Raw genomic sequence first — 17,011 nt, 5'->3', positions numbered from 1 at the left:
TTAATTTGAATTGCTTTGAGAAAATGTGTTTAAAATATTCAGAGGTATAAAAAATAGATTTTTACTACACCCATAGTGTATACAGGCAAATGTTTAACACCATTTACTGTAGAACATTGCTTTAGCTTTGTATAGTTATGCATTAAATGTTAAAAAGATAATTCAGAGATGATCAGTGAGCTCTGACATGTTTCCTGTACTTGCTTACTCTAGAGGCATGTTAACCCTGAAATTTAAGCAAATTGGAGGCCTTTGCTTGTACATTACTACACCTCAATCTCTGCTGGCAGCAGGAAGCGTTCCAGAGTGCCTCTTGTTGGAAAGGAGGAAGGAAAGCCCCCCTTTTTTTCCACTTGCTAACCAAAATAATCAATGTATCTAGTTCATTTTTAAATATTTTTATTTAAACTGAAAGGTTTACTTTATTTACAGGTATTTAAAAGTAAACCAAGTTTGTAAGTTAAATCAGACAGCCAAAACAATTGAGGCAGAAAACACATCTGTAGCATGTACAACATTAAAAAATGCTTTGTTTATTGCAGCATTATCAAGGAACCACAAAAGGTTTTATTTGATAAAATTGTAAGAACTGAACAAAAATTTCTAACAAATTAAGTGTGCACAATTTCCAAAACAGGAGGGCCAAATCCATTTTTTGTAAACTTTATTTTGAAAAATCATACACACTGCTAAGATCAATATATATATTGATACATATTAATGACCAGTAGTCCATAACTGGAATTCTTGATTTTTCAACAATCATTTCTCAAAGCCATCTGCCTACCGCTCACTGTCAGTGATTCAAATTACCTAATGGCCTATTAAAGTAAAAGAGAAAAGAACAAGACAATTTCCATTTCCAAAACTAAAAATACAAAACTTTGGTCTAGTTCCCTTCAAAACTCTTGTCTGCCTCAGAGGGTAGAGGGAATCTTCATTTTCTATTTTATGTCTGTTTGCCTGTTTTTAATCTCCTGTACAGACAGAGCTTTCCATTAGTGAAGAAAACAAACCATTAACATTGGCTAAAAAAGAACCCCAGTGCTTACATTTATTCAGAAGGGATAAAGAAGCTGATCCTTCTTTTAAAATTCCATCACCTTCTTCCTGAACAATCCAACAATCTATCACGTAAAAAAAAAAAAAAAAAAAAAAAAAAAAAAAAAAAAAAAGGACACTGACATTTTAAATACAGGGGAAAATGACTTAAGTCATTTGATAAAACTAAACAACGGTTTTGTAACACTGATGAAGCGCATCCTTCATCCTAGCCTGAAGCTCTGAGAAGCCTTGAATTATAGGGCTTGTTCTGGAAGCCCTCTGGCTCTCTCCGAACCCATGTTTAAGTGCCACCCAAACACCCAGTCTCTGTGTGCTGTCCCAGCAACAGCCCAAGCTTAGGATTACAGTCAGCCCTGGACACACAAAACTACGACCGTGCTAGCTTCGCCTCATGAGCCTTTAGCGTTCCCACGGCGTCCTTCACGGCGTGGAAAATGATGTTCTTCACCTGTGGGAGTTGACACGACACAAACCCCATCAGAAATCAGTCACAAAAGTGTTTATAATGATGGCAACAATAGATCTTACAGGGTGTTTCTATTTTTAGGTAAGCTCAACCATTTTAAGTGAGAAAATTCTGCTCACATTCTGGCAGCTGTCAATAAAATATATCCTCAAGAGTTTAAAAAAAAAAAAAAAAGAAAGATCTTTTTGGTTCTGTAATCAGGGGTCTCCGTAGCTAACTTTGGCAGGTACCAGTAGCAAATACCTGTAGTTTGTCCTCATGGTTAGTGTGCGTGGTGGAAAGATGTCGGAACTCCTGCGTCAGTCTGAAGCAGTGCTTCACATGCTCCGGTGAGACAAAGTCCTCAGCCACCTTAATGCAACTGTACAGGTTGTGCACCTGGATGGGCCATGAGCATCAACTATTAATTTGTCAAGTGACCACCAAAAGATAAACATGTGAAATAGGGTTAAATCACAGATGCTTGCCTGATGGGGTGCGCCAGCTGGAATAAAGACGGCATCTCCCAGGAACTGGACAATGGACCAGCCCTGAACACCATACTCCTCGTAGAGGCGGCGGCGGAGCACCTGGTCCAAATACCAGCTCTGGTCATGGATGGGGTCGTGATCTGGAGGATTCTCTTGTCCCTGCTCCTCTCCCACCTTTAGCAGTAGCCGAATGAGACAAGTCTTTAGTCTTAACCCGGAATCTCACAGATGACTGGGAGTACTTCCATGATGTTTATTTTAGCGGCAACCAAGAAAACAGTCTAAAACTCCCAGAGAGAAATAAGAGATCCGTTTGTACACATTTGCTTAGGGTTTAAATAGAAAAATGTCAGGCACCAAATAAATGCACCAAGGGACCATGATCCTAAATTAGCACTCTTGGTTTATTCTACTCGATGGATGGGAGGGTTTAACAGCACTTTTGTGGCCTTTTTGGATGGGGCCTTACCCCACAGATGATGGGCGTTACCTTGCGCAGGAGCTCACGGATCTTCTCAGCGTCTTTGGCTGCGTAGATGTGCCAGAGGGCACCTGGCCTCTCTTTTCCCTCGTAAATCCTCCTTTTTGTCATCTCATCCACATCTCCCTCCTCAATGGTGAGCGCCACCTCTGCAGTCATAACAGAGGTGTGTGAAACGGGTGCAGATACACACCTTAAAACTGATCAGAGGTGACTTTTGCTAGAACACTGGAGGCACTCAGCTGTTCCGAGTGCAGATGAAGACCAAATCCGGGATTAAAATTATTACACTGATGACAATTCACTTAATTCACTATAAATTATAGGCCAGGACTCAGATCATTCAAAGGTCAAGTATAATGAGCAGCCAACTGTACATGGCCTCTGAACAGTTTAACTGGAAAAGGGTCTACAAGATTTTAATAACAAGAGTATTATAGCACATTCTTCACCAGTTTCTGAACTGAGAGTAAAGATCCTGATATATTGCTTAGACAAGCTATAATCTAGCAAATCATCCCAATACCAAAACTACCACAAGGCATCTCCCCAGGTTTACATGGCAACAATGACCACTGAACAAAGGACATCTTTACAACAGGTATTTTCAACCAAACCATTAATAGACAGTGATTTTATAGGTAGGAATGAATAAAGAGAAGATTAATGTCCAGATACTCCATACTATTTGGTGGTTAGGTATTGTAAAGAATAGGTTTGCTGTTTTTTAGCCCATACGTTATTGCTTTTAAAATTACATATCATTTAATCATCATGTATAGCACATCCATGCCTTTAGGACTGAGAGACTTTGTAGCTCCTCAAGAGTTTCAAGTTTGGTTTATTTGTCACATACATAGTCATTCACAGTATAACTCGCAGTGAAATGGTTGAGAGCTGCACAATTATAAATAAGGTGAAAATTTTATTGAGGTATGGGTTGAAGAAATAGCAAACCGATCCTTTACCCTTTTCTTATTATGATGAACAGCCATTCAGCATGAGAGAATGTTGGAAGCAGGAGCTGATAGAGAATGACATCATTCCTTCTGGAGGAACCCTCCACAGACACCTATGTTTACTGTGTTTGTTTGACTTCCAAAAAGTACTGAGGCACCATTGATCTATGCTGTTAACCTACTTTGCTCTTCACAGAAAGGGAGTGGAAGAGACCAATAGTTTGTCCTTGACCTAAGGGTTTGGTTTTTTTTTTTTGCATAAGCACCAAAGATGTGGTTGGGTGATGTCCGTCTCCCCAAAAGACTGCTGTTACTAAACAAATGCTCCAGCCTTTTAGGTCAAAGCCATATTGCATGCAGCTTGTACGGTTTGTGTCAGATAGCTGTACAAAGTCCTGCTATACTCACAGTTAGGGCATATACTCTGAAAACGTATTTTAGTGGAAAACAACAATCATTATCTCTGACAGAGGTGACTGAAATAATGTTGAAGAACTCGAATCCAAGTGCCCTTAGATGTTCAGTGAACAATTAAGGGTATAAGAGTTATGGTTACCTGAAATTAAAGCAAATCATTGACTCATTTTAGGTCTGAACATGTGATGGGTTTGGTAGCCAGCATAATTTTATTTCTTAATGCCAGTGTTACATTCTGTCTATAGGTGGCAGTGCATAAGGAGTGAATAACTTTGGGATGTGATTTACTGCAGTAGAATATAGCCACCTCTGGATGCCATATAAGGAGGTTGAGAAAGAGATGAGTGAAAGACAAGAAACGACAGAGGGGTTAGTCTAGAGGGGCATGCCTAGGAGGGATGACAAATTTGGGGGGAAAAAAAATTGCACAGACCTTTGGATCCAGCGAGGTCTGCTTCTGTGAATGAGAAATGGGGCCACAATCAAAAGAAGCAAGACCCTGTAACCAAGTAACGCTGTGACTGCTATCTAAGGATCCAAGTCTCACAGGCTAAAGGAATATAAGGTTTTACACGTCAGAGTCTAGTCATGACAAGACACTAAACGATATGGGGGACCAGACAAGGCTAAAGAGCAGATGAAGGCTCAGGTTAGAATATTGAATAATCGAAAAGCCTATGGAATTGGGTTCAAATCTGCTGCACAAACACAGAATACACAGGTATATTGGCAAGACGGAAAGAAAAAAGCTGGTGACATTAGCCTATTTCACTGCTGAACACTTGGCACCTGGTCATCACATGATAACGTCTTCTGCTTTTGTAATTGGACCCTGGTTTTAGCTTTACAATACTGACAGTACTACAGCCGTTTCCTTAAATAAGTGGTGCCTTTAAAAAAAAAAAGTAATAAAAAGTAACCAATGAGAGGCTTTACCCTTTTCATGGTCATCCTTTCCCTCAGGGATTCCCACGTACACCATCACGTTAACCGCATCGGAAACGTCCAGATGCAGGTTGGTGGTGCCAACCTTCCTGTCCTCCGTAGATATTAGACCTGGAAGGAAAGAGGAAAGAAAGATTAGAAAGACAAGGTGGGACAAAGGACAGGGAGACAAAAGAGAAGGAAGGAAAGAGAAAAAGGGGATGGAGAAAAGATAGCGAAAGAGGATAAGTAATCTAAACCAGAAATACAGGACAGGTGTTAATGAAGCAGTGCTGTGTTGATCAGTGTGCCCCTCACCGTAGGCATTGTACATCTTGGGGCCCAGATCCGGCCGCACAAAGAAGTTGGGAAGACGGGATGCCAGGTTGAGGCGTCCATCTCTCTTAGTGTACTCCGGCAGAGGAAGATTGTCCATGAGGTCGTCGAACCTGGGCAGAGCGGAAGAAAGCTCATTGGCAAGCTCTCTCTTTGAGACCGTGGCTGGGACATCAGGTAAAAGTCATTAAGATTACCGAGTGGGCATCATATCTCGGAAATCCTCCCCCGGAGGCCAGTCTTTGAGTTTCAGTACCATGGGCTGCCCATCAGTACCTTGCAACCGTTCTGTAGGATAATGATGAAGACATGGGATGGTGTAGTTGTAAAGATTTGTGTTTTGTGCTACAAGGTAGTGACAAGCAAACAAACAATAATTCCAAACTAGAGCCAGTGTTATGTGGCACTGCCTACATGAACTTTTCTATTAGAGAAAGTGCTCAAATTGCACTCTGATCTTTGGGAGGCCAGGACACTCTCACTCACTCTTTCCCCCCTCTCCCTCCCTCCATGTTTTGTAATGGAGGAGAACATTTTATTTTTACAAGGCTTTTGCTTTTATGCAGATTAACATTCCTGATTATTTACTATTGACATTCCTTTCTATTTGCAAAGAACATATTCTGTACCATGAAAAGAAAAATTTTTGCTTTCCTCAACTGCTTAATGGCAAAGATATCTCCAAGAGGGACATAGTGGGTAAACCCTTGACCGAATCTGCATCACCTTCAGGAAATCAGACAGGCATTACCAAGCCCAAGCACAGAATAAGATGATATCTACTTATACAAAAACACTGGTTTGACCATTTTAAACAGCCTGTGACATGTAATGGCAAAGACTTTTAGCCTTGTACCAGGACACTCACTGGAGATGACCTGAAAGCCGTCCCAGAAGTCTCGGACCTTGACATCAGAGATGATGGCACAGTTCCTACAGTTGACCAGGTCTACGTCCTGATCTCCAAACTCTTCACTGAAGGCCTCTGGCAGCCACAGAGCGGTCTTCAGCTTCTTGTCGACACCAGACACCAAAACCGGCTAAATAATGAACCAGAACAAGTCACGTCAGATACTGCTTAAGGCTACATGATCCTAATTGCACATGTGAAAGCTAGGCAAAAATTACTGCAACAATGATTGGACTTGGACACTGTATTACTTTACCGACTCATTGAGAAACTCCAGGTTTTAGCAACAGCATTCCTAGGCACCCGTGCAGCACTCACCTGGCCCTGTTTCCAACACTCGCGGAAGATCTTCCAGTTGTTGCCGTTGCTGGGATCCTGCAGACAGAGCAGGCGTCCATCACACAGCCATGAGTGGGAAGTGTGGGGGTCCAGCACGCTGAGGCCCATAACACCCTCTCGTCGCGAGACACCGATAGGGTCTGTGCTCTCTGTCGAGCCTGGCACTCGGCGCCCCTCTGCTCTCTTGTTCTCCACCACGGAGGCGATGATATGGTCAAGGATGGTGGGTAGACCTCCCTTCATCTTGTCAGCCTGTCAGGATGGTGTTAACCAGTCACTCATTCTCCTCAGCTGCTTAATGGCAGATGTCTCCAAGATAGACGGAGTAGGTGAAAATCACCCCATCACCCACCTAATCTACCTCACTTTCAGCAGTAACTTTGGAGACAATTGAACTCCAATATGGTTTGACAATATCCTATCTAAGGTGGAATGGATACAGTGCATATGGATACGAATCGTGCAGCTGCATCAAAATCACAACCATTCTGAGCTTCAGATTTTAGACCAGGGACCTCCACTCACCCCTGCTGTAGATGAGAACACTGAAGGGAAAGGGACTCCACCGTCTTGGGCCTGGGGCAGTTTGCCAGGGCCCGAGTTGAGAAGGTCTCGTAGACTGGTGCCCTCTGCCTTGGGCTGGGCAGGACCGGACCCTAGCAGCAGGCTGTTGAAGAGCTTGGGACTTGGGCTGGATGGCTTGGAGAGTGAGCTGAAGGAATCTAGACCAAAGGGGGTGCGCCCATCACGACCCACCATGGCCCGGAGGGAGCCCGAATCTGTGGGGACAAGGGAAGAGCATTCAGAAAGGGGCCAGGGGAAATTCAAGATGATTGACATTGGGCAACTATCTGATGGCAGGAGAGGATATATGAAATACTCCGGCGTTCAAAGAAACTTGATTAATAATTTGCATGGACTCTCTCTCTCTCTCTCTCTCTCAAAACACAGCACAGCCTGAAACCAGACCCCCCCCCGCCCCACCATGCAAACAAAAGGACAAGGACACACATGCGCACACAAACATACGCTAGCTTGCTTACTCAAACCCTAGGAAACTGGCAACCAGAAGCTCAAGCTCAGTCAGTGCTCCAAATAATCTTGAAACAACCCACCTTTGGAGTTCTCTTTTGCCTTCTGTGTGGCCAGGTCGGCCAGCCAGTGGAGGGCAGAGGATGGGTTGCCCTTGCCATCCTTAGAACCAGGCACCTGTGTGCCAGCCGGGCCTACTCCTCCAGCACTGGCTCCACCATTGCCCAAAGATGCCTCGATGCTGCTCCCCTCCACACCAAGTTCCACTTTGACCCTTGCGTCTGTCGTGGGGTCCCCATCTGGGCGGATCATGGCTGAACTAGAAGAGGCCCCATTCCCCCCACTTGAGCCTGCACCTGACTGCAAGCAAAAAAAATTGCCACCACATTAGATCCATACTGAATCCATACAGCCTGTAAGAGATAGAACCTCCCAACATAAGAAGCACAAAGCTATAAATAATAAGCACTTGTAAGCTGTTCTGGTGTAGTTAAAATTCAGCGTTAAGCAGCCTTACTTGGGAGAGGCCGTTGGGTGCAGTGGGCCTTGCCACAGGTCTGCTGTGTCGGTTAGTGCAGGGACAGTTAGCTTTGATTCCCCATTTGCCTCTTGCTGCATGGACCATGTCCCCTATAGTATAGAGTGCTACAAGGACAAAAGTAACAAATAACATCAGCCAACATGTTGTATTGAACTAAGTACGACAAAGTACGTAGGACAAAAAGCAGAATCTCTTTCAAGTGTGGATGGCCTACCTGTGCCAGGTATGATCTGAGTGGGCATGAGGTTCTGCGGTTCATGAGGTTGGCCTTTCGCGCACTTTAGCCATGAGAAGACCTCATCATCTGGGCTGTCGTCCACCTCTGCATGAATAGGAAATAAATTAGAAAAACAGGGCAACTCAGAAATGACAAATGCCATCACACACTGAGTTGTCATCAGATACCACAAATAAAAGCCCAGTGACCAAGACTCAGATTATTCATAACCCAGACTACTAAATTTCAAAAGGTGGATCACTACTAACATCTCGATATAGTCCAAGAAAGGACTTAATTCATGCCAGGGAAATGCTTAACCAGCTGTTACAGACAGCTGCTACAGACTCACCATCACGTGGTCGATTCTTCCGTAGCCGGTAGCAATCTAGGCAGACGCCAAAGCCACACTTGCGACACACCCAGTGAATGTTGAAGAGCGTCGTTTCGCACACATCACACATCTCCCTCACACCCCTCACCGCCCGCTTCCATGCCACCTTTTCTGTACCAACAAACACCCACAACGTGTTAAAAACCAAGTCAAAAGTAGCAGGCTGGTACAAGGAGGAGGAACATGAGGATTGTGGTGAGGCTTACGGTGAGGCTCCACCATCATCATGGCCTCTTTCTCAGACATGACAAGCTGGCAGAACTGGTCTCCCACGTTGGCCAGGATGTACTTGGATGTGTCCAGGTCGAGGCAGTCTTGTGCATTTGAAGAGGGGAGCCACAGGCCCATGGCCATATTGTCACTCTGCTGTGGGGTCAGGAAGCCCTCCACACGCAGTACACCCTTCCTCGTGAATGCTAGTCTGGTGGAGGGAGAAAGAGCATGTTCAATATGCTTCCTACAGAACGCTATATCTTACGGGAACGTGAAAGGTAGGTATTAATGCTTTTGTATAATAGCTGGTGTGCGGACCAAAATAATGGCTGCTTGGAGTTCTGCACTGTTCCTTATCAAATCATGGCGAGGCAAACCAGGCAAGGCACAACCATGTCAGAACTCAGGTGGAGTCATAAATCCCAAATGTCCAAAAACAAGATTTTCACTGTAAACATGATTGTAACGTTGAAAAAACAAATTCAAAGCTCTTAAAACACACTCACTATAAGGGAAAACTGTTTAGCTAGCTCACCTTCTACCTAGAAAGTTCTCTGAGAAACTATTGAGCTGGCTGTCTCTCTGTGCCTTTTTCCACCTCCTTGTCCATCTTTTTACACTACAAGCAAATACTGATTGGACAACTGTGTATAAGATCCAAATGCTAAAAACTGGCTAACATCATATAACTGTTGATAATGCTAAATCACTTACAGTATTGTACATGGAACATTATATCATCACTTGTATTAGATTTTCTTTAATCTCAAAGTTTAAATCAAACCAACACTCAGAATTGCTCACATTTTAAATACAATTACCAGAATGGACTTTCCTCTTCACTGCAATTTCTAAAATGTACAGTATGAACAGCTCAATTTCAGCAGTTCACTTGTGTTCACACTAATATTTTACACGACTCCATACTCCCGTACTGACCTGCGAAAGTGGAAGAAGCGGCAGGCAACATTGGGGTCATCATCGTCTGATTCCTGCTCGCGGGACTTGCGGTAGCGCTCCAGTCGGCATTCGCGGCACTTGTGCAGGTGAGGTGCCACGTTGATGCAAGAACCGTCCTGCAAGAAGGCCTCACCAGACTGCTTCAGCCGCCGAACCTTGCTCTGGTCCTTTAGCACTGACTGACCCACTGCAGTGTATGGCAACAAAAGAGTTAATCTCTGACACCAAAGCCACATGCCTGCATCGGTAGTACATTTCTGTAAAGTACCAACCATTTTATGTGATAAATAACTCTATGCTTTCATGAAATAGGTCAGGAGTGCCCAGCTATGTTCCTGGTTGGCTGAAGTACAGCCCAGTTGGGTGATTTCTCATCGGTAGTGTGCCTGAACTAGGAAATCACTACAAACTGCGCAAAATTCCAGCTCTCCAGGACCAGAGATGTGCATCCCTGCTAGCATTAAAAGACACAGCAACAGAAAGCTCCCCAGCATCTACACAAACATGAAGAAAGCAACATGACAGCACTGTGATGGAGTGGTGGTCACCTTTGAAGGGTTTGCTCCTTGAGCGGCTTTTAGGAGCGGACTGGGGCTTGGAATTCTGCATCTCGTCCCCGTCAGCCTTTGCGTTAGGCACCTGGACACTGGGCTTCTGGCTCTGCTCCGAGTGATCCTCAGCTTCACTCAGGTCTGACAAGTCACTGTTCGTGCTCGATTCAGAGTCAACTTTGGTCGCCTGCCCACGCTCATCCAAGGTGAACTTCTGCGATGTCTGGTCAAAGGGCACAGAGGTAACCTCCTCCTCCACCAAGTTGCTTTCGGAGTCGATGCAGGCACTGGCACCACCTTCAGTGCACTCTTTGTTGGCTTTGAGCATTTGCTGCCCATCTTGGGGTGTCGACATGAAAGTTGGAGCCGAAGAGGAAGATGAACCACCAGTGAACTGGGAAGATAGGATACCCTTGGGAGGTTCAGCCATGATGAACAGATTTGACTGGCCATCAGTGGAAGTTGGATCTTGGTTAAGAATTCCAGGGCCACTGGTAGGCAGAGTAGTGGACACAGGTGTAGGAAGCTTGGGGGTGGTCAACACGCTAAACGGACTAGGTGAGGCCGCGCTGCTATAAGCAAGAAATGGATTTGCCTCTTTTGAAGCCTGTAAAAACAAGTTCTCATGAGCTTCTGAACCCTTGCTGCCTACTAGCAGGCCAAAGCTGCTAGCTGCGTTAGTGCAACTGGTGTTTCTTAACCCACCTCCAGCGGCACTCAGTCCAGCAGAACCTGTACCCAAGGAAGCACCAAGCCCTAAGGCAGGCTTGGAAATTTCCACTGAACCCACCGCAGGGCTGCTCCCTACAGCTGCAGGAAACCCAGAGCCCAGTTTGCTGAGGGCATCTGCTCCTGGTCCAAAGGGCTTGCTCATCAGAATTCCGTTACCTGCTGGCTTGGCATCAGGTACTTTGGGCTGCTCTTTCATAGATGGCAAGCCACTGGCTGGAGCAGAACCAAAGAGTCCTGCGGACGCAGAGGCAACAACAGCCTTCTTTAGGCCCTCAGAGGGAGTGGCAGGCTTGAACAGGCTCTGAGGCTCCTTGCTCAGGCACTCTGACAGGGCTGTGAAGTAGTTAGTGTCTTTTGACTGTGTTTGAGCCATACTTGGGCATGGAGTCTGCGTCTGAGACATGCATTGGAAGAACAGGTTTTGTGAAGGATCAGATGCCTGCTGCTGAGGTTCTTTTGGGCCAGAGAAATAAAATCCAAAGGGCTTGTTTTCCTGGGATGAGCCGTTCGCCTGCGCAGGGACGTCGCCAAACACTGCCCCGCTGGTCTGCTTAGGCTGGGAAGGGCTGAATCCTGCAGCAGCAAGGGTAGTTGTCTTCGGTGTCTGAAATGTAATAATTCCTTAGAATCAAAATCTCACATTTAACTCAAACATTAATAAGAACTAGAGAAAAAAAAAAAAAAAACAACAACAACAGCAGAACATGATCTACAGGCTTACTTGGCTGGTTTCTGGGGGTGAGCCCCAAACAGGGGTCTTCTGGCTGCGGTCGGCGGGTGCAGAAAGAACCACACTTGGTGCATTGTCCTGGGAAGGTGAGGAGATGGTGACAGGGCCTGGGGACACGAGGGCAGCAGTTTTGGGGTATCCTGAAAGTACACCGTCCTCCCTCTCTGGCACCAGGGCTGTAGGCGAGGACTTGGGTGCAGGAGCTCCGGGTACCAGACTGGGCATCTGGCCCAAGGAGGGAAAAATATTAGAGAATGCTGAAGGAGCCGGCTTCAAGGGTGGTGGCGTTGGGGTGGGCACAGGAAGGGCCACAGTTGCTGGTGGCCCTGTTCTGTCCTGGTTCAGGATAGCACTACCGTTCTCTTTGATGACGCCTGCAGATCGGTTTCCGGGGTGATCCTGCTGAGACGCAGTGCTGGTGGTCAGACCCCGGCTGGCCAAAGTAACTGCTTCTGGGCTGGCGGTGGACTTCCCCCTGCTGACTACTCCACCCACTCCGTCCTTTCCCTCAACCACTCCGAGCACAGGTGTCTCTCCACTCATCAGGGGCTCACTGTCCTTACTGGGAGGGCTACCGTTCTGCCCATCTGCTTCACCCTCGCCAGCACCTTTGAAACGTTTGAGTGTAATGTCATCATCACCGCCCTCAGACGCAGTCCTCCGTCGCCGGCCACCCTCACCCTTCCCTCCATCCAGCTCCTTCTTGCGGCGATCCTGGTTCTGCAAGATTACAGCGAATCGAAGCAAGCAAAGACAACCACGACTGTATTGAATTCTTTGCTACAAGGATGACCCTTATGATGCAAAATGAGAGCATAAGTATACCTCATCTACTGGATCCATAGCAAGCATTACATGAATTACACGGGGATCTACCACCTGAGTCTCTTCTCCCTGCAGAGGAAAAAGGTGAACATGAATAAGAATAAAGCGTTTCAAATGCCCAGCGATGAAATCTACACACAGCAATTCCAGCATAGGAGAATTCAAAAATAATCATCGAAAACTAGATGATGACAACACCACAGAAGTGGATGGGAATGTAATAAACATTTGTGGCAGACTATGCACAAACCTGATCCATGGTAATCTCCATAATATGTGAAACAGGGTCATGCTGAGAGACAAGCCCCATTGCCCAGGGCTCCTCAAACTCCGGCTGGTACACCTGCACCCTCCGCCCCTGGATAGTATAGGGTCCTGACCGAGGAAGAAAGCACATAGCATATTTAACTACAGAGCCTGTGGGAGGAACCACAACAAAGCTGTGCTCGGGCACACTGGGCAGGGTCTCCCATGCCAAGGGCTGTTTCTAGGGCAAATGCTACTGACCTTTTCTCAGGATCTCCTGCAGCTCAGAATCCCGGTGCCAGCTGCTGACGGCAGCATGAAGGGATGGCTGTTCCTGGAATAGTGGGTGCCTCACATCTTTCTCAGCCTGCAGGGAGAATACCAGCTGACCTTGAACTCATGTCTACATGGATAACACAGGCTGACAGCAATTCTGCACAATGCAGCCATAAAGGAGAAGTTCAAACAAAATTAAAGTTCCCAAATGAATGTGTGATAAGTGGATTTTTTGAAGACCTGGATTTGAGCCATCTCTTGCAAATGTAGTTCCTTGAAAAACGGTTAGCGGTTGCCAGATTTTGTTTCATGCAAGCCATTCTGAGATTTTGATCAACCTGTTCAAATCAATACAGATCTCTCATGAAGACATTTAAATTTATAAATGGCCAACCTCAAATCTCTGCAAGGAATTTCCATTGGGGAGAAATTCCAGCTTTCTAGTTCCAAAGAATTCAACAGGAACCAGAGATCCCAACCCCACACGGTCCACAAGCAAATGGAACACCTGAAAAATGTACCAGAGGAATGTCTTTTACCACTAGCATTTCAACGGGTGTTTACACTTAAGTAACAGTTGTACAACATCAACTATATTTTAAAAACTGCATGCATAAAATTTATATTTGTAGTCTCATTTGCAAATAATGTGGCAGGTTTTTTTTTTTTAAAACAACCAGGGCTTCTGTGAACTATACTTGCAAGCATTTAAGCAATATATGTATTCAGCACAGACTGCACACCAAGTTAACAGCCATAACAGGCTACTTTTCCAAAAGTGAATGAAGTTTTGTCTGTGGGACTTACTAAGGCTGGCCAATGGCTAGTAGACGTTCCCCCTGTTGTGGAAAGGGAGGGCTCACTTCGGGGAGCCCAAATTATTGTATTCTCCATCAAAGCTGCTCGCACCTCCTCTCCATACACCTGTACCCAGGAGCGCTGTCGCCATGGGCTATCTTCAAATTCCAGGAACACCTACAGCGATAAGAAGAGTTGGCTTACAAGTTCACTTTACCAATGAGTCCGAATGACAGGTAGCTTGCATTTGTAATGCTGCACCTGTTTAAAGACATCCTAATTGCTTACACATGAAGTAAATGGTTAGGAAGTAAGGATATGCTTTAAAAAAAAGTTTGTAATACTTATACAAGTTAGCATTGTATCATCCACCATAACATATATGGCTCATGTTAACAGTGACAGGGCAGAGCTGAAAAAAGCACTGGGTCTTAAGAAACTTTCAGAGAGAAGCAAATTTCCATCCAACTTTTCATCAATCTGCCAATCTTTGTGAACAGGGTTGCTTTCTGACATACTGAAAATATTTACTTGCTTATAGACCAAACCAGTTTTTTCTGCAGAGAACAGAGCTGAACTGCAACATCAAATCAAATCAAATAAATAGACATAGGCCAAGTTAAATGTAAGACGAAATAGCCAGTGACAGCACGCATATACAATTATGTATTTTAAAAAACAAATGTTACACAATAATACAATGTACATTTAAATACATTTGTGAGAGTGGTTGCGTGTGTATTTTGAGCCTGCCCCTTGTTAAATAACCAAAATTTCTTTTCAGTGTAATTTGTGTCATGACTGGCTTACAGACTGAGTAGCTCGTAGCCATGGGTTAGCTATTTGGTAACGCTACATTCCTGACTACAGTTACCTAGATAGACAGACAGCTAGCTACCGGGCTAGCTGACTTGAAGTTAGCACAGAAACTACCCATAAACAAACAGAACGCGTGTTGCATGCTATACTTTACACGCACATTTACCAACTTACATTATGAACGTGTTTTCGATTGTTGAATGACCTTTATTTGTGCGTGTTTATACACATTCCAGCCACACAAACCGCTAACTAGCTGGCTGGCTGGCTAGCTAGCTAGCTAGTTAGCTTTCTTATTAGTCATCTTTAATAAAAGGCTGCGATCATATGAACATAGAAAATCCGAGCGCTAGATAGTTAATCTTGTCCAGCTCTGCGTTACTAAGGTGCTAGCTAACTAATATTTAACTTGACGTCTACACAACTCGTCTTCTTGAGCCAGTTAGCTTTGCTATGTTCTTTAGCTATCACTGTCTGTATATTCAATGACCGTCAGCACTACTGTTGTTACATTTTCGTTTCTTACCTCTACTCCTGGGCTCGCCAGACCAATAACACTAACTGCCCGCACGGTCCCTCGAAGCCAGGCGGCCTGGTCCATTTCGTTGCCAACAGCAGATCCCCCATCGTCGAGGAGGAGCAGCAGTCGCTTCCCGATAAGACCGAGAGAATCCCCCATATTTATAAAACCACCATGAAGACGCGACTTCCTTGCTTGAAACTCACTTGAAATTACCAAGACCGCTGCAAGCCTTAAATTGTTTAAACATAAAACATTGGCTTGCAACTAATGTTTAGCTACATATGCATGGAAGTGCCCTCTACCGAAAGGTTTCTTTTATGGGTACTGAATCGAATTACACCACTTTTACCGGATAACTGAGATGTTATTGTTCTGACTACGGTCCCTTCTCCGCATCCGCCATTTAGGCTTGCAATAACGAAACGCACTCCTCGTACACTGCGGGCTCTAGCTCTTCAAGTTACCCATGGAATTTAATAGCGCCCTCTGCCGAGTATTTAATTTTATGGATAATGACATTGTGATGGGAAGATTTTTAAAATAAAAATGCAGATATACCTTATTGCTGATATATTGATTGGTATAAACAGTATGGTCCCTTTTATTCGGCTTTTTAATGGTAGACCCTCCTGAGACTTGTCTTAGAATGCATTATGAAAGTGGTCATCCAGGAGAAAATCACCCCTAGTCCCCAGGTAAACCCATACAGTGCTTGATCTAGTTAAGTTTATGCCTTATCATTACGTTTCAGTGGTAGACTGTTTAGTCTTGTACTTTTAAAAGCCAATAGATGATAGAAGGAGAAGTGTTGGACATAGGGTAGAGGCTTGCTTTATTAAGGCGAGAGTGCTCATCTCTAAAGGCCTTTGGGAAACGTATGTATTCATGTAAACCTGTGAGCTGTTTGTGTCGTTCATAAACGTAGTGTTTGTGGTTGTGGGTAGTTACCTGTTGGCTCAATCAGATTAGCAATAAATGATAAAGGATTTTTTATTATTATTTGGTCAAATTGGTGCTATGAACTAGTGATGATTTTGTATTTGAGTCACTCTATGTTTAAGTTGAACAGGGTCAAGAGTGGCGCAAGTGAGCTCAAGGACAGACCATTTGTAGTTAAACTTTAAGGAAATAACTTGTGTTAACCACAAGGGGGCGGCATGTCATCTTTTGAAGCAGTAGCCAACGTTTCACCACATCGTTTACTTGCTGGCTCCAAGTCCAAGCCATAGAATTGTAAAAGTATAAAAGTTATGACGAAATGATTACAAGGGTATGACTTGTAATTAATGACCGATGAAACAAAATAATGACCTTTTCATATTGGTTACACGTTGCTTTCTGTAAATATTTTAATGAATGAGAATTTCAAAAGCAATCGTTGATGAACTACTGGTTGATTGCACTTAAGAGTTAGTTTTTATTAAGTAATGGCCACTGCTTGCTACTGATTTTCAAATAAACTATTTATGAAACCCACATGTTGCTGTTGTCATAACTTATAAATGCCCCGCACTGGTAAATATAAAGGTGAGAGGGTAATTAAGACCACTGTGTGAAACATAAGACATAAATAGTCATGTCATCATGGATTACAGAATCACTTTTGCTGTAATGAATTTGGTGGCTCTCACTGCTCTTGGCTTTTGATAGGTCGGTCGGTCGGTCTCTCTCTCTCTCTCTCTCTCTCTCTCTCTCTCTCTCTCTCTCTCTCTCTCTCTCTCTCTCTCTCTCTCTCTCTCTCTCTCTCTCTCTCTCTCTCTCTCTCTCTCTCTCTCTCTCTCTCTCTC

General features: G+C 44.5%; 1 protein-coding gene across 2 annotated transcripts; it reads right to left on the bottom strand.

Annotated features, from left to right (window-relative positions):
• Positions 1–512: 512 nt before the first annotated feature.
• kdm3b (lysine (K)-specific demethylase 3B) lies at positions 513–15,646 on the bottom strand. 2 transcript variants are annotated; one of them, XM_026999298.2, is made up of 25 exons: positions 15,228–15,646; positions 13,892–14,059; positions 13,479–13,592; positions 13,070–13,175; positions 12,813–12,937; positions 12,563–12,631; positions 11,729–12,457; positions 10,273–11,611; positions 9,704–9,911; positions 8,758–8,972; positions 8,510–8,662; positions 8,155–8,262; positions 7,917–8,044; positions 7,483–7,759; positions 6,893–7,146; positions 6,347–6,619; positions 5,987–6,158; positions 5,316–5,406; positions 5,101–5,231; positions 4,795–4,914; positions 4,292–4,315; positions 2,471–2,631; positions 1,999–2,175; positions 1,775–1,909; positions 513–1,513 (listed from the first exon to the last, which is right to left on the bottom strand). In XM_026999298.2, the coding sequence occupies exons 1-25, from the start codon at positions 15,378–15,380 to the stop codon at positions 1,433–1,435; spliced, it is 5,511 nt and encodes a 1,836-aa protein (XP_026855099.2). In that variant the 5' UTR covers positions 15,381–15,646; the 3' UTR covers positions 513–1,432. The 2 variants fall into 2 exon arrangements, with proteins under 2 accessions (XP_026855099.2, XP_026855100.2); XM_026999299.2 differs by having other exon boundaries at positions 2,492–2,631.
• Between the last annotated feature and the right edge of the window lie 1,365 nt (positions 15,647–17,011).

The sequence above is a fragment of the Electrophorus electricus genome, chromosome 12 (assembly GCF_013358815.1).
Source record: "Electrophorus electricus isolate fEleEle1 chromosome 12, fEleEle1.pri, whole genome shotgun sequence".
NCBI classification, from domain to species: Eukaryota; Metazoa; Chordata; class Actinopteri; order Gymnotiformes; family Gymnotidae; genus Electrophorus; species Electrophorus electricus.
Note: the sequence above shows the minus strand (reverse complement) of the source record. Positions and strands in the feature narration are given on the sequence as shown.

What these genes read in the sequence shown, in the direction of transcription:
- kdm3b (XM_026999298.2), bottom strand. Translation starts at nt 15,380, where the DNA reads ATGGGGGATTCTCTCGGTCTTATCGGGAAGCGACTGCTGCTCCTCCTC. An exon ending in CACCCAACGGCCTCTCCCAA is followed by an intron (nt 7,760 to 7,916) that starts GTAAGGCTGCTT and finishes TTTTGCTTGCAG; the next exon opens with TCAGGTGCAGGCTCAAGTGG. An exon ending in TAACGCCCATCATCTGTGGG is followed by an intron (nt 2,176 to 2,470) that starts GTAAGGCCCCAT and finishes CTACTGCTAAAG; the next exon opens with GTGGGAGAGGAGCAGGGACA.